General features: G+C 39.3%; 1 protein-coding gene across 3 annotated transcripts in view; it reads left to right on the top strand.

Annotated features, from left to right (window-relative positions):
* EFCAB14 (EF-hand calcium binding domain 14) overlaps positions 1-26,084 on the top strand; it is a 50,003-nt gene that overhangs the window by 8,189 nt on the left and 15,730 nt on the right. For all 3 annotated transcript variants that reach the window (XM_053575736.1, XM_053575737.1, XM_053575738.1), the window contains exons 3-5: positions 9,465-9,610; positions 21,305-21,403; positions 25,219-25,329. In XM_053575736.1, coding sequence (XP_053431711.1) covers positions 9,465-9,610; positions 21,305-21,403; positions 25,219-25,329 — 356 coding nt within the window. The remainder of the gene's footprint in view (positions 1-9,464; positions 9,611-21,304; positions 21,404-25,218; positions 25,330-26,084) is intronic.

Below are 26,084 nucleotides of genomic sequence, written 5' to 3'. Positions count from 1 at the left end.
TTTTGACTATTCGAGGTTTTTATCTAATTCCATATAAAACGAAGTATTATTTTTTCAAGATCTTTAAAATATGACAATGGAGCTTTAATAGGAATTGCATTAAAAGTATATATTGCTTTGGGTAGTATAGACGTTTTAACAATGTTGATTCTTCCCAGCCATCAGCATGGTATGTTTTTCCATCTGTTAACATCTTCAGCTATTTCTTTTCTTAAAGTTTCGTAGTTCTCTTTGTAGAGATTTTTCAAGTCCTTTGTTAGGTATACTCCCAAATATTTCATCTTCTTTGGTACTACTGTGAAAGGAATAAAGTCCTTGACTATTTTTTCAGCTTGGTTATTGTTGGTATATATAAAGGCTACAGATTTATGGATGTTGATTTTGTAGCCTGAGACATTGCTGAATTCCTTGATCACTTCTAAAAGTTGTGTGGTAGAATCCCTAATATTTTCCAGATATACGATCATATCATCTGTGAAGAGTGAAAGTTTGATCTCTTCTGACCCTATGTGGATACCCTTGATCGCCTTTTCTTCCCTAATTGCAATGGCTAAAACTTCTATTACAATGTTAAAGAGCAATGGAGACAATGGGCAACCTTGCCTGGTTCCTGATCTAAGTGGAAATGATTTCAATTTAACTCCATTCAATATGATATTGGCTCTGGGTTTGCTGTAGATGGCCTCTGTTTAAGAAATGTCCCTTCTATACCAATTTTCTTAAGTGTTCTGATCATGGAGGGATGTTGGATATTATCAAAAGCTTTTTCTGCATCAATCGAAAGAATCATATGGTCCTTATTTTTTAGTTTGTTTATGTGCTGAGTGACATTTATAGATTTAAGTATATTGAACCAGCCTTGAGACCCTAGGATAAATCCCACTTGATCGTGGTATATAATTTTTTTGATGTGTTATTGGATTCTGTTTGTTAGGATCTTATTGAGTATTTTTGCATCTATATTCATTAGTGATATTGGTCTATAATTTTTATTCTTGTTGGGTCTATCCGTGGTTTGGGGATCAAGTTGATGTTTGCTTCGTAGAATGTGTTGGGTAATATTTCTTCTTTTTCTATATTTTGGAAGAGGTTTAGTAATATAGGTACTAGTTCTTCTTTAAAGGTTTGGTAGAATTCTGATGTAAAGTCAGAAAAGCCCATCTGGTCCTGGGCTTTTCTTTTTAGGGAGCCTTTGTATAGTTGATGCTATTTCAGAACTTGATATAGGACTTTTCAACATTTCCACTTCATTCTGGCTAAGTCTTTGTAGGTGGCGTACTTCCAGGTATTGGTCGATTTCTTTCAGATTTTCATATTTCTGAGAGTAGAGTTTCTTGTAGTATTTGTTAAGGATTTTTTGAATTTCTGAGGGGTCTGTTGTTATTTCATGGCTATCATTCTGTTCGATGAAATTAGAGATTTTACTCCCTTTTTTCCTGGTTAGGTTGGCCAAAGGTTTATCTATTTTATTGATCTTTTCAAAAAACCAACTTTTGGATTTATTGATCTGTTGTATAATTCTTTTGTTTTCAATTTCATTTAATTCTGCTCTGATTTTGGTTATTTCTTTTCTTCTGCTAGGTTTGGGGTTGGAGTGTTCTTCCTTCTCCAGTTGCTTGAGATGTCCCATTAAGTTATTAACTTCCTCTCTTTCCCTTTTCTTGAAGAAGGCTTGCAGTGCTATAAATTTCCCTCTTAGGACAGCCTTTGCAGTATCCCAGAGGTTATGGTAATTCGTGTCTTGATTGTTGTTTTGTTCCAAAAATTTGGTGCTTTCCTTCTTAATCTCGTCTATAACCCATCTATCCTTCAGCATAAGGTTGTTTGGCTTCCATGTTTTCGTATGGGTATGCAGGTTCCTGTTGTTATTGAGTTCAGCTTTTATTCCATGATGGTCTGAGAAGATGCAAGGAATAATTTCTATTTTTTAAATTTGCTGGGGTTAGATTTGTTGCCTAGGATGTGGTCAATTTTGGACTATGTTCCGTGGGCTGATGAGAAGAATGTGTATTCAGTTTTGTTGGGATGAAATGTTCTGTAGATGTCTGTTAAGTCCAGATGTTGAATGGTTAAGTTTAAATCTAAGATTTCTTTGCTTAACTTCTTTTTGGAGCATCTATCCAGCACTGCTACAGGGGTGTTTAAATCTCCAACTACTAGGGAACTGGAGGAAATCAAGTTGCTCATGTCTGTTAGAGTTTCTCTTATAAATTGAGGTGTGTTCTGGTTGGGTGCATAAATATTAATAATTTGAAATCTCATCATATTGAGTATTACCTTTAACAAATATGAAGTATCCATCCTTATTCTTCCTTATTTCCATTGGTTTAAAGCCTATTGCGTCTGCAAATAGGATTGGAATGCCTGCTTTTTTCTGCTTTCAATTTGCATGGAGTATAGACAACCATCCCTTCACCTTGAGTCTATATTTGCCTTTTAATGTAAGATGCGATTCTTGTATGCAGCAGATATCTGGCTTGAGTTTTTGTATCCAGTCAGCCAACCTATGCCTCTTTTAGAAGAGGTTTAGTAATATAGGTACTAGTTCTTCTTTAAAGGTTTGGTAGAATTCTGATGTAAAGTCAGAAAAGCCCATCTGGTCCTGGGCTTTTCTTTTTAGGGAGCCTTTGTATAGTTGATGCTATTTCAGAACTTGATATAGGACTTTTCAACATTTCCACTTCATTCTGGCTAAGTCTTTGTCCTTTTAGAGGACAATTTAAACTATTCACAGTAATTGAGAATATTGATAAGCCTTTGGAGGGTCCAGTGGACATTTTTAATCCTTTTGCGACTGTGGAAGTTGGAATTTGATCAAAATTTTCTGGGTGGGTTTACTTTTGTTTTGGAGGATTTCTCTGGTCTTTATGGAGGATAGGTCTGAGAATATCCTGGAGAGCTGGTTTAGTTATGGCAAATTTCTTCAACATGTGAGTGTCATTGAAGTATTTAATTTCTCCATCATAAATGAAACTCAGTTTAGCTGGGTACAGGATCCTGAATTGAAAGTTATTTTGTTTTAGGAGATTAAAAGTCGATGACCATCCTCTTCTAGCTTGAAAGGTTTCAGCAGAGAGATCTGATGTTATTCTAATATTCTTGCCCTTGTAGGTGATGGTTTTCTGTCATCTGGCTGCTTTCAGAATTTTCTCCTTCATATTAACTTTAGTGAAATTGATTATGATGTGTCTGGGGGATGTCTTATTTGGGTTGAGTCGTGCTCAAGTCTGAAACTGTCTGCTATCTGAATTTCAGAATCTCTTAGCATGTCTGGAAAGTTCTCCTTCATAAACTCATGGAGAAGAAATTCTGTGCCTTGTGAAGCCACTTCGTCACTTTGGGGATCCCTATAAGACAAATATTGGTTTTCTTCGAATTATGCCAGAGCTCTCTGAGAGAGTGATCTGTTTTTGCCCTCCATTTCTCTTCCTCTTTGAGAGTTTGGGAGCATTTGAAAGGTGTGTCTTCAATGTCAGAAATCCTTTCTTCTGCTTGCTCCATTCTGTTACTGAGAGATTCTGCTGTGTTTCTCAGATCTTTGAGGGCTGCACCTTCTTGTCTCAATGTGTCAAAATCTTTGGTTATTTGGTCTTTGAATTCATTGAATTCTTGAGATATCTTTTGGGTTACTGCTTGGAATTCTAATTCGATCTTATTTGCTCTCAAGATTCTGAATTCGATTTTTGACATATCTGCTATTTGTATGTGCAAGGGATCTTGTGCCGTGTCTGCCCCCTTGATCCTTGGGGGAGTTGATCTACTCTGATTATTCATATTGCCATAGTTTTTCTGTTGATTTCACCTCATGATTGTTTTTCACTGTTGCCTCTGGCCGTCCTTAGAGTTGGGGAAGTGTCTGTCCAAGATTAGACCCCAGCGGGATCACTCTATTGTTGCTGGATCTTTGTAGGGAGTGACCCTGTGTAGTTCCTCTGGGGTTGCCCCAGCTGGGGAGTTCTGGTTGTGGAAGGAGCTCCGGAGTGTGACACACCCAGATCCAGCAACAGGGCGGGAGGCAGTGTGTATGGTTGTGGGAGTGCCTGGTGCCCAGTGACTTTGGCACAGAGGGCCCAAGGCTTCAGCAGTCTCTGGCCAGGAGAAGGGCTCTGTGCAGAGGCAGGGAGGGCTCCAGAGGGCCCGCGGCTTCCAGAATCCTTGGCCAGATGAGCAAGTCAATGTGGAGGCAGGGAGGGTACAGGAGGGAGGACACAGTGTTGCGCAGCTCCCGGAGTTCCTGGTCAGGGTGTGCAGAGGCCCGGCGGGTCATGGATTGGGGGTCATGGCACAGCTCTTATGGAGGTCCAGGCAGTGCCAAGCCCAGGAGTTTGAGGTTGCTGTGAGCTGTGACACCTCGGCACTCTACCCAGGGCAATAGCCCAAGGCTTCAGTGTGCCAAAACCGGTCTCACTCTGCCCCTGAGGGTTAAGGCTATAAGGCAGCTCAGTTCCCACCTTTAGGCTGCTCAGTCACTATGTTACTAGCTCCCACCTGATCCTTTCTCAGCGACCCTGAGGGTGGAGTTTGCCAGGGCAGTTCTCTCACAATGGCTCCCTGCAGCCCACTGCTGAACATTATTAGCTCTGTCCTGCTCAGCGGCTCAGTCTGCGGCCCTAGACAATGCCCAAAGTTCTCCGCACTCCTGCTCAAGCTCTCCCCAAGGCAGTTCGGCTGAATGCCAAGTCCAAAAACACCGAAACAGTTCACACGTAAGGCCTTTCCGCTTTGCAATCTCACTGCTGCTTGTACTTACGCTGCTGGTAGGATTAGGTCGATCGAACACACGCAACCACTTGCCAGTTTTCCACTGTTTTTGTCCTCCTCTTGGGGTCCAGAAGTCCCTTGCTGACTCCCTGTATCCTCAAAGGGATGATTATAGGCAGATCCCACCAGCCAGAGATGCCTGAAGTCTTATCACCCCAGACTCACCGTGCTCAGTTGTAGGGAAGCTGTTACTCGGCCACCATCTTCTCCACCTCTATTTCTTGTTTTTCAAGAGGACAATTTTTATTTTTCATTTTTCCTTATTGTCAAGGACTAACTTGTACATAAGCTAAAAGCACTGGCTTAAAACTCTTAGCTCATATTCTTTTTCCAAAACTAAGTACTTCAAAAGACCTCCACAGTTACTCTGAGGAAGAATTCTGGTCCCAACCATCCCTCTTTTTCACTCAACTATGAAACTCTAAAGTAAATGAACAGAATTTGGAAGAGAAGGAAAATATTAATAAATCAGGCATTTTCTTTTGTGGTTAAGCAAACGAAGTAGTGGTTAGGCCAGTTAGTACAGAACTTAAAAATGGTCTTATGCTAATGAGGCCTTTAAGGGATGTAAGTATCTGTGCCCTCTGGAATATAGTAGAAAGAGTACAGGCAATCCCCGGGTGACAAACAAGATCCTTTCTATAGATTTGTTCTTAAGTTGAATTTGTACATAAGTTGGAACAGGTATGTTTACAAGTATGAGTTGAACATCAGTCAGATGTTTGCAACTTGAGGACTTACTGTAATACCTCTATCTGTAAGTCCAAGTTGTACATAAGTCAGATTTTTGTAACTCGGGGACTGTCTGTATGGGTCCTGGGAGCAGAAGGTTTGACTCAATTCTGGTTTCTCATTACTAGCTCTAACACTTGGACAAGTCACTTATTCTTTCTGAGCCTTCATTTTCTCACCCATAACACATAAAGATGTATTTGTGCTTCCAAAGCACTGTGAGCATTCCTGTTTTAACATCTGTCACACCATATAGTCATTCTGTGACCATGCCTCATTCCCCCACTAGACTGAGAGCTTCAGGGTCTTTGTATACACTGGTGCTAAATGCTGGGCTGGGCATGTGGTAGGGGCTCAATAACAAGTTGTTAAATAATTACATGAAAGTTTATTGTAAACTGTAAAGACATTGTATAAATACAAAATATTGCTCTCAGCACTGTATGTTCTGTTCAAAGGGTGTATAAAGAAATTTCCATTTCCTGATTTTAAAGATTAGGAAATGAAAAGAACTAAGTAAATTCTTTGGGATATTAAGCTACTATATTAAGCTACTATATTTTAAATTAGTTGCTTTCCATGTTGTAGAAAAATGAATTAGTAATCGGAAGTTGTTTGTCTGTTTGCTACACTTCTTCCGTTTTTGTAATCAAAGTACCTCTACTTGGCTTGTCTCTTTAAGAGCCCCAAATCAGATAACGATTATGATCCCCTCTTGACACACGCAGTCCTCAGGATTCAGAATGTTTTCAGTGATCTTCAGCCTCCTATAATTATTAGTTAATAATCACAGCCTAGACTATTCATGTGTTTGTCTTATTTCCTCTTCTGCTTCTCCCTCTTAGTTAATGCATATAGACTCCAAGAAAGGGAGAGTCTCCCTGTAATTCCCCACGCCCATTGGAATGTTGACCCCCTGAGGATGGCAGACATTTGTAGAATGGGTTTTTCTTTACATCCTAACTGAAAATGTATAAGAAATTCAGTGTAATTCTAAGAGCTGCATTAATTTAGACTGAGTGGTAAAATGTTCCTACTGTGAGATGGATGTATTCACACAAACTGTGTAAATCAAGTACTATATTAAAGCACTTAGGAAGTCTAATGTTTATAATGAAATCCTTTGTCAAACATTTTTGAAAAACAAATAAAAATATCTAATTTCTTTTAGTTATTCTAAATTTTCAGTAGGCTTGTTTGAAATAAGGATACCATCACCACCCGAGATTTTGTTTTTAAGTGTGTTTGCTTATTTGAGTTTTTGATTTGTTGAGTTTTCTCTGTTTAACTTGAGACTATAACATTAACTCCATTTTATACCTTACAATTATTTCACTGGATAAGCATTCACACTCTTCTGTGAACCTGGCACTGTGCTGGCCACTGGGAATACTTAACCAAATAAGATCCAGTCTCTGCCCTTAAGCATCTCTCTATCTGGTTAGGAGTCAGGCTAGTAAACAGTTACACACAACGTGTTAAGTGCTTGGTAGAGTTTGGAGTGGTAAAGAGGTAGCAGCGGCCCAAGGTGGGGAGCCTGGCTGTTTGAGCTGAATCTTACAAGAATTAACTAGGGCAAGGTGGCAGAAATGAAGAAAGGGCAAGCCAAGGGCATCTAGGCCAAAAGAATAGCATGTGCAGGGTCACTGAGGCTTAAGAGGTTAGTGTATCAGCAAGGTCAGCTTGGCTGGAAAGTAGATGGAACAGGGAAGTGAAGTGATGAGACATGTGGCTTGAAGGTAAGCAAAAGCCCGAGATTTGTTGAGTGCCTAAAATGTGCCAGGAGAATTCTAAGTGCTCACCATGTAGAAATGAACAAGACAAGGTCTTGGAGGTTACATTTTAGTAACTTGGTTTTTGTGTTTCATTTTTTTAAGACAGAGTCTCACTCTGTCACCTTAGGTAGAGTGTCATGGCATCATAGCTCACAGCAACCTCAAACTCTTGGGCTCAAGCAATCCCCTTGCCTCAGTCTCCCGAGTTGCTGTGCCCACCACAATGTCTGGCTAGCTTTTGTATTTATATTTTTATTTTTTTATTAAATCATAGCTGTGTACATTAGTATGATCATGGGGCACCATACACTTGGTTCGTAGACCGTTTGACACATTTTCATCACACTAGTTAACATAGCTTTCCTGGCATTTTCTTAGTTATTTTGCTAAGACCTTTACATTCCACATTTACTAAGAATAGGGAAAAGGGGGAAAGGAAATTAATGGGATTACAGCTTTTGTATTTTTAGTAGAGGCTTTTGCTCAGGCTGATCTCGAACTCCTGAGGTCAAGCAATCCACTTGCCTGAGCCTCCCAAAGTGCTACTATTACCGGCATAAGCCACCGCGCCCGGCTAGTTAAATTGTTTTAAAGAGGTCTCCTCTGACTTGGCGCCAGTAGCTCAGTGAGTAGGGCAGCAGCCACATACACCGAGGCTGGTGGGTTCAAGCCTGGACCGGGCCTGCTAAACAACAATGACAACTACAACCAAAAATAGCCAGGTGGTGTGGTGAGCGCCTGTAGTCCCAGCTACTTGGGAGGCTGAGGCAAGAGAATTGCTTAAGCCCAAGAGTTTGAGGTTGCTGTGAGCTGTGATGCCACAGCACTCTACCAAGGGGACATAATGAGACTTTGTCTCAAAAATAAATAAATAAATAAAAAGTTAAAGAGGTCCTCCATGCCAGTTTTTTTTTTTGTTTGTTTGTTTGTTTGTATTAAGAAAGCATATAGTAACTAATCAGGTAGTCTGTGGCTTTAAAAAATGATAATAGCTTTTATTCTGAAGAACCAACCTTTATCAGTATTTTATTTCCCATGACAAGGAAAAATGTTCTTTAAAGAAAGAAGAGAAGATAGTCTTTCAGGCCTCTATTTTCACGCTAGCAAATCTCTAAACCATTCTGGAGATATTTTTTCCAAAAGAAAGGCCAAAATTTACCCTGTAATTCACTTAGAATGTTCCTTTATCTTCTATTTCATTTTAAGCTTTTGGGTTAAGACTTAACAAAAACAATATTTGCTATTTTTGGAAAAGATAAAAAATTATAGCCCTCATAACAGTGTTTGAAAGGTGGTAAAAAGCCACCTTGCAGTTGACCAATTTAAGATCAGAAAAATAGATTTAAGCATTTAGAAGTATAATTTACAATGTCACCTTGAGCATTAATGGAGTAAGGTTTATAAATCTTCATTGACTAATCAAAAGGCTCCTTAATTGAGCTGGTCAGCACTTAACATTTATCACTTGTTGTATGCCTGTATGTTGACAGCTTTGTTAACTCATTTATAGCCATTCTCTAAATATTAACAATCCTGTGAAGTATAATTTATCATATATTACAGATGAAGAAACTGAGCTCTTAAGAATTTGAGTAATTTCCTCAAGATCATAGTAAGGCCTGGCGCGGTGGCTGAGGCCTATAATCCTAGCACTTGGGAGGCCGAGGCAGGTGGATTGCCTGAGCTCATGGGTTCGAGACCAGCCTGAGCCAGAGCAAGACCTCATCTCTAATAATAGCCGGGCATTGTGGTGGGCACCTATAGTCCCAGCTACTCGGGAGGCTGAGGCAAAAGCTCACAATTTGAGGTTGCTGTGAGCTATGATGCCACAGCAGTCAAAGTGAGGCATCAAAGTTAGACTCTGTCTAAAAAAAAAAAAAAAAAAAAAATAAGTTAACAGAGTTGAGATTCAAATCCAACTTTTCTGCTTATATTCTTTATGATTTTTAGTCAATGATTTTTTTTTAAGTTGCATTGCCAGTAATGAAATAGCTCCAGTTAAAACAAAGCGTTAATGTTAAAGATACACATTTACATAAATAACAGTGTAATTGATAAATATGAATTCAGTTATTATCTCAGAATTAGCTTTTGTTAATCCATCTTCTTTCCTATTGTATGATTTTTTTTTTTTTGTCTTAAGGCCAGGGAGGAGCTTGATGTATATTTATGATTATTCTGATTTTATCTTTTTAGTGGAATCTAATCAGAAAAATTCATTCCAAGAAATCCCCAAACTTAATGAAGAACTACTGAGCAAACAAAGACAACTTGAAGAGATTGAATCTGGAGATCTGGGCTTGAATACAGTCTGGATAAACGTCACAGAAATGAATAAGCAGGTAGCAAAAGTGTGATTTTATTTCTGTGTAAGCTATGAGTATTTTAGTTTGGTTTGTTGGTTGTTTAGTATGAATTTGTAGGTATAAGGAATTCACTTCAGATTGTTTTAGTTTTTGAAATGAGGTTTATATGCTATGATCCCAATGCATTAAAGTCAGGTAAAACAAATGATAGTTATATATTTATAAATACTTAAAATATTACCCCTTTTTGCAAAGGAACAGAGTTCTACAAAGTATAGCAGTTTAGAGAGAGTTGGAAATTCTTGAGTCAGCTTTTCCTACAGAACAGTATGAGTTCTCTTCAAATAGAAAAGGAATGTCATCTAACCAAGAAAAATGAATCATCTATTTTTATTAACTCATGAGAGCTTACTTTGTTCAATTGGGTTTACAAACTTATAGATGCAGGTTGTAGCGCTTCACACGATGCTAAAACAAATCTGGAAACCATCAACAGTAGTCATTCTAGAATAGCTTAGGATCAGGCTGGGTAAGTACCTTGGCCAGGCAAGCAAGCCTAGAATATGAACTTTTCCAGTCCCTAAGTTGACAAGAGCTCAGTGGGCATGGACTCCAAAAGAGGGGGACTTTGCCAGAGAAAAAGGACTTATTCTAAGAATGTTGATCAAGTATCTCATATGTACAAGTTTTTAGTTTATGTTCTGACACTTAAAAAAAAAAGAGAGTGCTGTAGTTGCCACTGGGTAACTATAGCCCAAGTCCTTAGTATTTTCAGTTTAGTTAGGAGAGGTATGTGCATTGAAAAAGAAATCTCAAGTATACCTGCAAAGTACTTAACAATAGGTATGTCGTCCTTGTTGGGGCTAAGAGGGTATCTTCAGAGTTGAGTCACAAATCTCAGAATGAGCCAGTGGCAGGTAGAAGCACTGTGATAGAAGAAAGAGCTTGCAAATATTTCTGAAGCTATACCTTTCAGCAGTGATTTGGGAATGGGGCAGTTCAGCATTTAAGACCAAAGATCAATGGCCTGGGACACTGGCTTCCAAACTTTTGCCTAGAACCTGTAGTAAAAAATGTTTTACATTGTTACCCAGTAAATGCATACATCCATATAAGTAACTGAAATAAACATTTCTGAAACAACAGCTTACCCTTAATATGGATAATCTCTTATGATATTTTCTATTTAGTTCTATTTCATTTTTTTAAAGTATTCATGATATAATTGATGAGTTGCAGCACCTAGTATTTACTACCTGTCATTTATTCTTGGATTCTTAGTAATTAGGGCAAAGTAAGTATTCACCTCTTTTCTTGCAAAAAGAATAGGATAAATTATGGCCTTGCATCCATTAACACAGCAAATGAGCAATTTGACCAGAAGCTACATCAGATGATGTAGACCACACTGAAGCACTGAGAAACAATTAGCATCTCTTCTGGGGCATACTGTGACTTCCATATGGGTATCCAGTCATGTAGTGTACCGTTCTAAGAAGAGGATGAGGCTGTTCAGCATGAAGAGGCCAAGTCAGCTACCTTTCCTATGTCCTTCTTATAAATTGACATATGGGAAGAGTCAAAGGAGAATTGGTACATGGTGTGAGAACACACATGGATATTTTAACTCTTTCATACATGTAATGGTTTCTGAGTTCTCTTTAACTGGGAATCTGGACACGAAAGAATCATGTATTCTTGGTCTGGCTGTTTAATGCAAGAAGCACCTAGAAGGCAGGTACAGTAAGTCCTCACTTTATTGACAGGTTCTTGGAAACTATGACTTTAAGTGATATGATATATAATGAAACCAATTTTATCATAGGCTAATTGGTAGAAACAAAAGTTCCTATAACATATTTCTGGTCACAGAAACATCACCAAGCTTCTAATATAAATAAAGACTGAAACACTTCTAACATTAAGTATTGAATTAAATGTGAACTATACATACTTTAAAAAATATATTAAAAATAACTAAGGTAATTATTTACCCAGTTATTCCAATTCGGAGTTGAAGGTGTCCAGGGTCTATCCTGGCAGCTCAGAATGCAAGGTGCAACTGAGCCTAGACCAGGACACCATTCTGTTGCAGGCTTGTTCACACACACCTTAGCCTGGTACCATTTAGACACGCCAGCTAACCGAATCTGTGTAGCTTTGGGATGTGGGAGCAAATGATTACCTGGAGAAAACCTATGCAGCCATGGGAAGATGTGCAAACTCCACACAGTCGCCCCAGCCTCCACACAGTCGCCCCAGCCCGGAATCATTTTTTTTCTCAATAAGGTTATAACGAAATGACATTGAATGAAACAATGTTATTCAAGGACCTGCTGTCAATAGTAAAGTTTACTTCAGTCTTAGGGCTTCATATAGGAAAGTGGGAGGGATTGAACTGAAACCCTTTCCATGTTAGTTTCAATGTACCTTCCATGGTGCTAAGATTTACATATGAAGCCAACCTGACACAGAGGAATTCTCTGCTGGCTTGGGGCCCAAAGGATGGGTGATGGTGAGGCAGAGCTTCATGTTGTTTCCAAAGTAAACTTGGTACTCTCTGCGTGAGTGGTTTTCTAAAATTAATGTTACAAGTTTCTAATGGTCTGTTCAACTAAGAGGCATTTGTTCTAAACCAAAGTAGGTATAAAAATAAAATGAATATTTAGCCATGTTTCTATATCTAAAGGTAACTGTCAATAAAGATGCTTTTAGTGGCAATTTTTTTAAAGCAATTCAAAGTAGCTTAAACAACAAGAAAATACTTCACTTAATACATGTAAGAATTGTTCTTAGCACAATGTCAGATGAAGTTAATGCAGTCTGAAAAAAGCCAGCTCAATGTTAAAAAGTTAGAATCAAATTTTACCTTGAAAAAGCTTGAAGTTAGTAGTTGAAATCCCATTTACTTTTCTGTTTTATTCATGAAACCTCTGATTTTATACCCATTCCCTCTTGATCATTATAGGGAGTCTTCTCCCACTTCTTTGAAGACCATTAATTTATCAGATGTTCACTGAGCTGTTTTGGTGGAGCTAGGCTTTGGATTCTGTCTTAGTCCATTTAGGCTGCAATAATAAAATACCTTAGACTAGGTGACCTACAAACAACAGAAAATTATTGCTCCTGCTTTAAGAGCACTAATCCCATTTGTGAGGGTAGAGTCCTCCCACATCACCTGCAAAGGCTCCACCTCTTACTACTACCACATTGAGGCACAAGTTTCAACATAATAATTTTAGGAGAACACTAACAGTCAGACTCTAGTAATGTAATACCAAAAAAGATGTGCTTCCTCCCTGAAGGATCTTACAGTAAGATGGAAGACACAGAAAAGTAAACAATTGTAAAAGAGCCTGATAAGCAATGAGAAGTGGGTCCAAATGAGCATTGAGAGGGCATAGTTAAGTAGGTATATAACCTAGACTGGAGCCAGGTGAGATTTCCAGAGACCTTAGGCTGACTCCTGAAGCAAATAGGAGTTGTCTGGGCAAATTCTGCAGGAAAAAAAAGGGTATTGTAGGTAAAAATAATACAGTTAACCCTCATAATTTATGAGTCCCGTATTTCCAAATTTCCTGCTTGCTAAATTTATTTGTAACCCTAAAACATATCCTAGTGGCACTTTTACAGTTATTTACCAACATGTATATAGTGGCAAATAGATATATGTATATGTGTATATATGTAGGTAAATATATACACATATACATATATATGTACACACACATATACACAAACTATATATGTATACATATAGCTTTTTTTTTTAAGACAGTGTCTCATTTTGTCAACCGAGTAGAGTGCCGTGGCATCTTCGTAGCTAATAGCTAAACCTCAAACTCTTGGGCTCAAGTTATCTTCTTGTTTCAGCCTCCCAAGTAGCTGGGACTTACAGGCACCTGCCACAATACCCAGCTATTTTTTTCTATTTCTAGCAAAGACAGAGTCTGGCTCTTGCTCAGACAATCCACCTTTCTTGGCCTCCCAGAGTGCTAAGGGCCATCACAGCCAGCCTGCTGGTGAAAAATTTGAGTCACCCAAAACACATATTTATTGCTGAGGTCAAATACAGTGACATGCTGCCTTCTTGTTTCAGCTCTCCTACTGTGAATAAGTATCTTTCTCACAGTATATTTATTGTCACATTTTTTGGCTCAGCTCCTGTAGCTCAGTGACTAGAGCACCAGCCACATACACCAGTGGCAGGTTTGAATCCAGCCTGGGCCTGCCAAACAATAATGACAACTATAATGAAAAACTAGCCAGACGTTGTTGCAGGCACCTGTGGTCCCAGCTATTCAGGAGGCTGAGGCAACAGAATCGCTTAAGCCCAAGAGTTTGAGAATGCTGTGAGCTGTGACGCTACGGTACTCTACCGAGGGCAGCATTATGAGACTCTGTCTCAAAAATAAATAAATAAAAATTTAAAAAATATATATTGTCACATTTTTGTACTTTCCACTGTTTAAAATGTCCCTGCTACCCATGAATCCTATGTACTCAATTTTGATATGAGGACAATTAAGGTTATGGGGGGGAGGAAAAGCAGAAAGAGGGACAGAGGGAGGGGGGTGGGGCCTTGGTGTGTGTCACACTTTATGGGGGTAAGACATGATTGCAAGAGGGACTTTACCTAACAATTGCAGTCAGTGTAACCTGGCTTATTGTACCCTCAATGAATCCCCAACAATAAAAAAAAAAAAAAAGAAAGAAAAGAAAAAAAACTTCAAACAGTCCTGGTGGAAGGATTGTTTTGTTTTGGATAGTATGTTATGGAAAAAAAAAAAAAATCTACTTTTCCTAACCTTTTTTCCTCCAATTTCAACCTTGGGTCTTAAAATCCTTGCTGTGCCTAGAATGAGAATAATATACCAGACAGAGGCAGCTGGGTTTAAATCCCAGCTCTGCTACTTACCCAAAGTGTGACCTTGGGTAAATGACTTAACATCTGCTGTGGTTTGAATGTACCCTCCAAAATTCATGTTAAAATTGATTGCCACTGTTATGCTATTAAGAAGTGGGACCTTTAAGAGATGATTAGGTCTTGAGTGGGTTAGTTACTGCAGGAGTGAATTTCCAATAAAAGGGGTAAATTCTGGCCCCCATTCTTTGTCTCAAGTGCTTGCTTGCCTTTCTGCCATGGGAAAATACAGCAGAAGACTCTTGCTAGATGCCAACACCATGCTCATGGACTTTCCCACCTCCAGAATCATGAGCCAAATAAACTATTGTTTATAAATTAAAAAAAAAAAAATGTCCCCGCTACCTCCACATAGTGGTAAAGTGCTATCTAGGTGTTCCTAAATGCAAGGAGACTGTGACATACCCTATGGAGAAAATTCCTGTATTAGATAGACTTCTTTTGGGCATGAATTATGGTTCTACTGGCTGTGAATTTCGTACTAAGTCAATAATATAAATTAAATAAGGTCTCTTTAAACAGAACACACATAAAATGAGCTTATGTATTGTATTAACCGGTTAATACAAATGTGAGCAGAGGACTCACGGACACATAATCCTGTGTTTCCCCTAGGTGCAGTGTTCAATAATCGTTAATTCAGTGTTTGCTGCAAATTTCTAAAACATAACTACAACTAATAATGAGAGTTAACTGTGCAACAGCATAGATGAATGAAAACATAGTATGTTCAGGGAATTATAGTCATTCATTATAACTACAGTATGATTTGGAGGAAAGAGTCCAGAGATAAAGCAAGAGCCACATCAAGAAGGACCTTGACTGCCCTTCTCCTATAGTACTCTGTGTATCTCTTTTTTAGCACTAGGTCCAAATAAACCTAATGTGATGGTTATTTGCACATGCATGTGCATCTAATTGCACTAAAAAAAGATTGTAAACTGTACTCTGAGCCTTAAGCCTGGCGGGGAATATAACAATGGTGATGATGATGGTATGAAGATAATTGCCATTCATTAAGTGCTTTCTTTGTTCTGGTCAGTATCACATGCACTACACGTGTGTTCTCCTTTCTTTGCTTCAGTAACCCTATGAAGTGTAGCAGATGGTATCTCCATTTTACAGATAAGAAAACTGAGATTTAAAGAGTTTAAAGTTTGCACAAAGTCACACAACTGTGTGGCAATGCTAACATAGAAATACTCAAGTCCTCAGAGCCTGGTTTTTTCCAGTTTCTCATTCTGCCTCCCAACTTTGTATCTCCTGTAGGTTTCAGTGGTGCTCTGTAGATAAAGTTGAAAGATATGATGCCAGGTCCCTATCGAGCTCATAATCATTCATCAATGATTGTCTCTTAGTAACTTTTTCCCTTACTATTTAAAGAACACTTAATTTTAAGCCCAAAGAAAAAAGGCAGCATTTCAGACTTTATAGTGTGAAATGATCTATTAAGCAATGGTCTATAATAGCTATTTTTAATTTTTATAATGAAAAGTCATATAATATGCATAAAAGTCATGGCTCATCTTTTGGCTGGAATATGGATTTTTTTTTTTTCTTAATGGCTTCTATTTAATTCAACTTCCTAGACTCCTCAAATTGCAAAGTGTGTAACTTTTGGGGATAAGTCCTGTAATGTTTGAATCCAGTCTGACATTCTAGAATGCATCTGTTAGAGGCCAGAGCGGTTCCAGAGGGTGCCCCTTGTCTCTTCATTCCAGTTAAACATGTAGCTTTGCTGTACTTTTCCTTAGATTTTGGTTTTATTCCACTAAGGAGAAGAATATTGAAAGATGGAATTCAGCTTTGTAATTTATGGGAATATAGCTGAAGCCTAAGGGCTTCTGCATGATTCAGGTCTTATAAGGGAGGTTTGGGACCCTGAGAGTTCAGTAAACTGCACATAGGATGCTTTTTGATGAGGCCACTGATAACCTAGGCCTAGAGTTTTGCAGCATGGGGGAAAGTGCAGCAGCACCTCCTCTAATCCTCTGGGCACTGGCCTCAGCTGCTTCTCTGGCTTTGGATGAAATGGCAGCTGCCAGCCAGCCACACTGGTTTCATGTACAGCTGTTACCTTCCCTGAGATACTAATTATTAACAATGAGCTCTGTTGCAGCCTCAGGAACTTGGAGTACCTGGGAGAATAGTTTCTGTCCAGATTACAGCTTGTTGTCCATTCAGGATCTGGTCAGTTGTCACTGGACAGTTTGTTCCCTTAGGTGGCTGAGAGGTGTTTGGAATAACAGTATTCTTGCCCATCAAACTAGTTTTGAGCCAGCTATATACATACTTTGGGGCACTGAAGAGAACATACCTGAGGGAGGGCCACCTTTCTAGCACTTTATGGCACGTTAAGGTGGTCTTGGAAGGCCCAGTGGAGGGCATGGAAGAAAAGGTCAGCCTAGAAAACCCATCAAACCCTTTCCAAAGGTATATGGTATCTTTTATGTGTACGTTTCTTTTCATCTTTTGTCCTCTTAAAATTTTTGCAAGTAATTTGTGAATGCATTCATATTTTAGATTTAAACAATAAAATACATAGAACTCCTGTGACAGTTTTCCTTCAATCCCCATCTCTGTTTGTGCTTACATCACACACACAAACACACACATTTGTCATGCTCCCTGTACCCATAGGTGTCCGTCCACTGTGAATAATATAGGCTGTATCCATCTAGTCCTCTTCCTGTGTATTTGCAAAGTCATAGTAGCTTTTAATACAAATTAGCTTATGGGTTTGTGTGTGTGTAAGTAGGGTCATTTGATATGTTATTCTACACTTTGTTCACTGAATACACTACATCCTTAGTGATAACCATTTAAATTTTTTATAGTATTTTGCACTTAGAAGTAAAGAGAGTGCATACATCTTATGCATACATCTTTATGCACATGAGTTCATAATTGTTAAGTTCTAGAAGTGAAATGGCTGAATTAAAGGATGTAAATGTTTCAAAATTTTAATGGTTATTCCTAGAAAATTTTCTAAAAAGCTTTCTCCAGTTTATACTCCCATGAACAGTGTAAAAGAATGCCTGTTTCCATACATCCTTTTTAAAGCTGTATGCTATTTGTATCTTTTTAAAGAAATGGGCGAAAAACTCCTTGATGCAATTGCTGCTTGCTCTTTAGAGGTTTATAGTTTGCTGAGAATATCTCCTTGTGGGCTAAAGTTTCTCACCCATTTTGTTTTTAAGTGGATAAAGTTAGAATATTGATGATTAGTCTGAATACTTTGGAGCATTTATATGGAGTATTGTATGTTTAAGTGCTTATTAAATTTTGCTACTAAAAAGCTGTCACTTGACATTTTGTTTGTACCAAGTACTGTGCTAAGTTCTTTAGTTAATGTATCTCATTTAATTCTCATAGACTATATTAGTCATGTGTTGCTGGGTTACATATTATCCCAAAACTTAGTGGCTTAAAACAATAAACGCTTATTATCTTGTAGTTTCTGTGGGCCAGGAATTTGGGAGGAGCTTAGCAGTGGAGTTCTGGCTAGGATCTCTAAGGTTGCTGTTATGATATATAGTAGCTCATGCCTGTAATCCTAGCCTTTGGGGAGGCTGAGAAGGGAGGATCACTTGAGCTCAGGAGTTCAAGACCAGCCTGAGCAAGAGCAAGACCTCAACTCTACTAAAAATAGAAAAATTAGCTGGTTGTTATGGCAGGTGCCTAGTCCCCACTACTCAGGAGGGTGAGGCATGAGAATTGGTTGAACCCTGGAGTTTGAGGTTGCTGTGAGCTAAGTTGATGCCATGGCACTCTAGGCCGAGTGACAGAGTGAGACACTGTCAGGGGAAGGAAGGAAGAAGATGTTGGATGGGACTTTGTAATCTGAAGGCTTGTCTGGGGCTAGAGGATCTTCACTCATGTGGCTATTGGTAGGAGAACTCAGTGCCTCCCGACATGGGCTTCTGTACCCTGGGGCAACATGATAGCTAGCTTCCCCAGAAAGAGTAAAGAAGAAGGCATCGCCTTTTGTGACCTAATTTCTAAAGTTGCCAGTTGTTACTTCTACATTATTGTGTTTACTAGAAGCAAGTCATTTAAGTTAGGCCACACTCAAGGGGAAGAGAATTAGGTTTCACCTCTTCAAGAGAGGACTATTGAAGAACTTGTAGACATATTTCAAAGCCATCACCTCCCGATGAGATGTTGTTATATCCATTTTACTGATGACGAAAATAAGTTCACTACTTATCTTACACCTTCTGGCCTCTGCGCTCTCCTGTGCTTGACTAAGTTTATCAATGTCCATCCCAGAAAAAGAATGTTCATTCTCAGCCATTCATTCATTCAGCAAAAGCTTATTGAATGCTTGTCTTTGTGCCAGGCATACTGCAGAAAATAAAGCAGACATGGTTCTTGATTACATGGTGCTAACAGTCTTGAGGATAGGAAGATAGTCAATAGTCAGATAGTCAATAAATCAATAAAGAAATCATTGTCAGTTTGAGCAGTTCTATGGAAAAAAGTATTTTCGAGCCTATTCATACTGTTGTTCCTTGTCTATTCCCCCATATGACCCTTACCCTTCTAGTCTAGAAAGAATGCTTGCTTTGTTTTCATGTAGAAAACTGTGACTTCTCCATCAGTCTAGTTTAAGCCCTACTTCAATGAAGCCTATCCCTTTTAGCTTATACTTATAACCTTTTCTAGGAACTTTATTTATTCAGTATCACATTTAATGCTTAATTATTTCTTTAGTGTGCCGTCACCTGTCTCTCAACTATATTGAAAACTCCTTAAGGTGAGAGATGTAGGAGTGTCCCTCAGTTCCTGTATCTTCCTCACCCCTCACATCTAGTCCCAGTAAATCATCTCTACTGTGACTGCCTCTGCTACCACTCAAGTCCAAACCATTATCTCCTGCCTGGACTGTGCAGATGTCCATCTTACTAGTCTCCCTATTTCCACTAAAGCCATAGTAATCTGTCTCCATTCATGTAATCATCGTGTTTACATTCCCCTTTCCATCACACTTCAAAGAAAGTCCACATCCTTGTTCTGGTTTAGAGTCCTACCCATTCTGTCTCATTCCTGCATCTCTGGCCTCACCGCCTACTTGTCTCTCTCTCACATACGTATTACGTAATCCTGCCGCTGCCACATGACCTTCTTTCTGTTCTCTAAATACACCAAGCTCTTCCTGTACCGGGGCCTTTGCCCAACAGTTTCCTCTGCCCTGAAATGTACTTCATCCAGTCTTCATATAATTAATTCTTTCTTATTATTATCTCAGTTTAAATTTCATCTCCTTTTAGGGGCTTTCTCTGAGCAATCAATCAAACATAGCTACCCAGTCACTCTCATCAAGTCACCTTATTTTAAATTTTTTCTAATGCTTCCCGGTATCTGTTTCTTATGTAAAATAGTCTGTCTCATTACACTGAAATGTAAACACCACATCCTGACATCTGTGTTGTTCACCACTGGTATATAATAGAGCTCAGTAAATATTTGTTGCATTAACAAATGAGTGAAAAGTCATCTTGAGGCTTTGAATTTATCCGTCCTAGAAGGAGAAAGAGGGAGAAGAGAACCCAAGTTCCCAGGCTCCTCTCTGGACTCCTTGTTCAGACCATGCTACTGTTCACTTAGGGAGCTCTATTTGAATTCTTTGCATAGTGCTTATTACTATCTGATTCTTTTCTCCTTTGTTTTTCTGTCTGGCACAAAGAAGATGCCAAACACTGGTTGAAGGAATAAGAAGGGACTCATGTTCTGTTTTGTATTTTAGGCATCAGTGTCTCCTACTGTGCTTGACCTGTAGCAAGTGCCCAGAAACTTCCCTAGTTACCCTATGAGGCTGCTCCATATTGTAATTATTGTTGGTAGATCTGTGTTCTCATCCTAAATTTTGGAATAGGAAGGCAGTTTGGAACCAAGGATCTTTTGAGAATGTTTGGAGCCACACTGCAAGGCTTAGTAGCATATTGTCTCTGTAGTCTGAAACCAAGTATTGTATATGTTCCCCCGTTCCCATTCAAAAGAGAAGTCCAGCTACTTAGAATTCTACCCCTAAGCAGCAGAAGAGAAGCCACATTTTATTTTGATGCAGTTCTTATTTTAATACTTTTCGTTACATCAGTCAGTGAGTCAGAGGGTATTTATTGAGCCCCTTCAGGCTATAAAGTAGTGCTTTGGTTGAGCTATTGAGTTTGAAATATTAATTACATTTTTAAACCAAAACCAAATCCCTAAGTAGTTGAAAGTGCCGTTCAAATTGTCAAGGTACAGTTCCTGTAGACTATTTTGTGATGATGGGCTTTTGCATTGTATGTTGCCACTTGGGCGGGAACAAAAGTTCAATGAATAACTGAGGTGTTGTATTTTACCAAAATGAAATTTTGATGTGGCCGTTGATCATCAGCTTTCTTCCTGATCAATTGTTGAAGGCTTGTATGGTAATTACTATATCTTTTAAGATTTTTGGATCTTGGGCGGCGCCTGTGGCTCAAGGAGTAGGGCGCCAGTCCCATATGCCGGAGGTGGCGGGTTCAAACCCAGCCCCGGCCAAAAAAAAAAAAAAAAAGATTTTTGGATCTTGTAGCTACCGGGACCAGGGCAAAGAATAATGCTTGCCTTTCCCTCTCTGGCACAGGGAAAAGGGGGGTATTATTGCTGCCCCTAGATCTCTAGTCTGTCCAAGTAGTTCCTCTACTCCTATGAGCTGACAGAATCACAGAAATGCATAAAATCCAAGAGTCCCTTAACATCATCAACCACAGAGTTTATGAAGGAAGCATGTACTCTACGAACACTATTTTTATTGTTTGTTACTGGTTTTCTTTCAGATTTCTCTGTTGACTTCTGCAGTAAACCACCTCAAAGCCAACGTTAAGTCAGCTGCAGACTTAATTAGCCTGCCTGCCACTGTAGAGGGACTTCAGAAGGTAAGTGCTATGTATGAGTACAAAGATTAACTAACCTGTGGCTGTAACTCTAGCTTCTTACAAGTTTTCTTTGAAAGCCTGGCATTTGAAATCAGCTGCTCTAAGAAAGCAATAATAGAGTGTATTGTTGTGTTCTAAAGAGTTAAGGGCAACTGTATTTTGGTCTGGCTAGTTGGACTTTTAATGTGTAACAAGTTACGTTAGCTATGGTTTATTTGGGTTCGTACCTTTTTATTTGGCTCTCCAAGTCCCAGAATTGCTTTGCATATATGGGTTTGCTTTTCAATACCTGAAAATGCTATTCAATTGGTCATTCACCATGTGTTCTTAAAAGCACACCAATGGTACATACATGAGACTTACTCTAAATCTCTATTTTCCATGACCGAGAAAGAATTTGATGGGAAAAAATGATTTAGGGAATGGCAAAATTTTAAATTCCAGAAACAGGCTCGGTGCCTGTAGCTCAGTGAGTAGGGCGCCGGCCACATACACTGAGGCTGGTGGGTTCGAGCCTGGCTAGAGCCTGCTAAAGAACAATGACAACTGCAACCAAAAAATAGCCGGGCATTGTGGTGGGGGCCTGCAGTCCCAGTTACTCTGGAGGCTGAGGCAACAGGATCACTTAAGCCCAGGAGTTGGAAGTTACTGTGGGCTGTGACACCATAACACTCTACTGAGGGTAACAGAGATACTCTGTCTCAAAAAAAAAAAAAAAGTTCTGGAAACACCTAAGTGTTTGGCAAGGATTAGAGCAAAAGAACTTTCAAATAGCTGTGGGACTGTAAATTGGCAAAAATTGCTTTGGAAAATAAATTGATACCTTTTAGAAAGGTAAACATGCATACTCTAAGCAAATCACTCCCAGGTATATCCTCCTTCCTTTATTCCCACCAAGGATCCCTCCTCTAAGTATATACCCTAGATGAACTTTATTGGCACCAGGGACAAGTTTTATGGAAAACAATTTTTGATAGACCACGGAGGCGGGCAGGGATGGTTTGGGGATGATCTACGCGGTGATGTGAGTGCTGGGGAGTGGCTGGGGCCGGGTGGGGTGGGATAGCAGCCCTAGACTCTAGGGCCGAAGCGAACAGTAGTTCAGAATTTCTATTTACATATTTTCTAGGACTCAGGCCTAGAGCAGAAGGCAAGGGCTAACCAGATAAATCCTACCTTGGGGATCCTTAGAGCTGAATGGGAAGAGTAGACGGGGGTAGGAATGCAGAAGAAGGTTCCTAATTAGAACACAAGGAACAGCCTCCCCTGCAGCAGGGAAAGGAAGGAGGGATTCCCCAACCAGTGGATATCAAATGTAGATCTGACTTTTAAGACCTCGTGTATGATAAGTTTGATTTGATAATATGCCAGGCGATACAGGCATACGAGTTGTTTCCACAAAGGAGTGAAAAATTCCTAAGTCACAAGCAAAAACAAAACTTGCTCTTTCATGGCTCCACCATCTGTGTGTGCTCAGTCTCCATAATTTGCTACTTGTCCAGTGCAGTCATCTGCTTACAACTTTGAGAAAAACAAGTGTAGGGACAGCTTTGCTGAAACCAGATTCTTGCCATTGTTCCCTAAGCCAAATGGGGAAAGGCCTCTGTAGCCTTCAGTACAGAAGCAACTCTGGCAGTCTTGCATTAGAAAAGGAAATTGGTTTTTTTCTCACATTCATTAATTTAATAAACATTTGCGGAGCTTCCTCCAGCATGTACCAGACACTTTTTGCACTTAGTGGGAATACTCGTTTCAGAGTTTGTGACTCCAGAGTTCACATGGCTCTGTCAGCTGCTTCCTCAAAACACAGAAAGATCTGAACAAGAGCTTACTATCTATCTTCTGCATCCTCATGGGCTCAAACATCCAGCCAGTAAGGATTCCCCAACAGTAGGTGTCTTTGAATGCCTGTAGCTTATTTAATTAGAGCTCACATAGACAGTATGCCAGCTTGGAAACCTCCACCCGATGTATTGTCTTCTGCAAATCGTGCCTTTGTAATGCCCGATGATGCTTTCATTGCAGTTCTGATACAGTAGGTCATCTCAAATACCTAACTTCAGTGCATCTCATGTAATTTTTAAAAGTTGAAAATGTCGTCTCGTTCTCTTGGATATCAGTATAATAAAAAATGATTTTGGTTAAACATACTAATGCACCACTATAAAATTGTCATTACGTTCTTGATAAAAGGCCAAAACCCACCAAACAGTCACACTCTCTGGCTGTTTCCTTAGGACAGGCCTTTTTAAAAAGATGGCTTCTGAATTATATCTCCAAGTCCCTAGTCCACTTGGGCTCCTTAAGCCTAATGAAAGCAAAGTAAGCTATTAGCCATGTCTAACTATCAGTGGCTGCTCAGGGGATTCTGTAGTAAAGGAGGAACAAACGCTGCCAAATGAAATTTTTCCTCCTTCTCTTCAATGCTAGGTTTCCCAAAGCTGTGAATGGCTCTGCCTATTTTTGCTCAAAAGTTGTCATTTTCTCCTGACACAGTGGCCATCTGGAATGTTAGCTCTCACCATCTGCCTGCCCACAGCAGGGCTTGACAGGCAGTTTGTGAGAGAATCTTACCTGTGGGTCCTGATTTATAAACTAATACTTTTTTCTTTAGGAATGACTTTGTTTTCCTCTAGGAGACATTCTTTAAATTGAGAAAATTGCTTGACAGATCAGGAGATAGATTACTGTTACAGTATATGCTACATGGAATTCATGTTTTGAACATATTTGAAGTAAAGCCACTTATCTCCAATAGGTCAGTGTTTAACATAAATGAAAATCAGGGCATACATTTCCATTAGAATGGCTAAAATTGAAAAGGTATTGATGAGGATATGAAACGATGGGACCTCTCATATCCTGCTGATGGGAGTATAAAATGCTACAACCATTTAGGAATACAGTTTGGCTATCTTGAAAAGTAAAGTACAGGTGGGTGCAGTGACTCATGCCTACAATCCTACACTCTGGGAGGCCAAGGCTAGTGGATTGCTTTAGCTCAGGAGTTCCAGACCAGCCTGAGCAAGAGCAAGACCCCATCTCTACTATAAATAGAAAAACTAGCCAGGTATTGTGGTACATGCCTGTCATCCCAGCTACTTGGGAGGCTGAGGCAAGAGGATCACTTAATTAAGCCCCAGAGTTTGAGGTTGCTGTGAGCTGTGACTCCAGGGCACTCTACCCAGGCTAACACAGTGAGACTCTGTCTCAGAAATAAAATGTTAAGCATGATCCGCCATATGTTCAGCCATTCACTTCCTAGGTGGTGTGATAATAAGCAGATGATAAAGAGAAATGAAAGCATGAAGTCCGCATAAATACTTGTGTGTGAATGTTCACAGCAGCTTTATTTGTTGTAGTCAGGTACCGAAAACAACCTGAATGTCCAGGTGAATAGATAAACTGTGGTATAGCCATATGATGGAATGCTTCTCAGCAATATGCTGAGTCACAACAACACAGATGAGTCCCAGTTATACTGAGTGAAAGAAGCCAGACTTGTAAAAGTGGTCCTCACCCACTACTTCTGTTTGTATAAAATCTTAGAAAATGCAAACTGATTTATAGTGACAGAAAGTAGATCAGTGATTGCTTGAGGAAAAGGAAATAAGTACACAAGGATATGAGGAAACATTAGGAGGTGAGGAAAGTTTATTATGTTGATCGTGGGACTAATTTCCCATTTGTATGTGTGTCAAAATAATCAGATCATACATTTTTAATATATAAAGTTTCTTGCATGTCACTTTTGTCTTAATAAATCTTTTTAAAAAAAAAGAAGAACACTGACCTTTCTTCCTGTTTCTGTTCAGAGTGTAGCTTCCATTGGCAATACTTTAAACAGTGTCCATCTTGCTGTGGAGGCAATACAGAAAACTGTGGATGAACATAAGAAAACCTTGGAATTACTGCAGAGTGATATGGTAAGATCTGCAAAAGGTCCTGTAAGTCAACATGCTCCTACTCACTCTTTTTCTGTGGGAAAGTCATGATACTTTCCACTGATATGAACAGGCCCTACTATAACACCTGTTTAAAAGATCCAACAATCAAAATAATCAATATATAATGATGGTTCTACAATCCGTGAATTAAGCAGTTATGATGAATTAAAAGCAGAAAGTCTTTTGCAAACATGGTACTGGAGGAAATACAGTGATAAGACAGTTCTTGAGGATGGGATAGGTAGGACAGAAAATGGAAAAGAAGGCCAGGCGCGGTGGCTCACACCTGTAATCCTAGCACTCTGGGAGGCTGAGGCAGGTAGATTGCTTGACTTGTCTTTACCAAAAATAGGAAAATTAGCCAGGTCTTGTGGCAGGTGCCTGTAGTCCCAGGTACTCTGAAGGCTGAGGCAGGAGGTGGCCTGAGCCCAGGAATTTGAGGTTGCTGTGAGCTAGGCTGACCCCATGGCACTCTAGCCAGGGCAACAGAGTGAGATACTGTCTCAAAAAAAAAAAAAAAAAATCAAATGTCTGGGTCTTTTAACACTGTTGCAGATGTAAGTTATCCATAGTCATTGAGAGGCCTTAATTAATCACTTAATAGGTAACAGCTCCATGAAAGATTAATGAAGAGTAAAGAGGATGACATGGCCCTTGCTAGGGAAATGAGTTATATATAACTCATCTGAAATCAGGATTACTCAAGGCACACAAAAATTCCCTAGCCTCTCCAC

This window comes from Nycticebus coucang, chromosome 22 (genome assembly GCF_027406575.1).
Source record: "Nycticebus coucang isolate mNycCou1 chromosome 22, mNycCou1.pri, whole genome shotgun sequence".
NCBI lineage: Eukaryota > Metazoa > Chordata > Mammalia > Primates > Lorisidae > Nycticebus > Nycticebus coucang.
The sequence above is the reverse complement of the archived record's forward strand: the minus strand, read 5'-3'. Positions and strand labels throughout refer to the sequence as shown.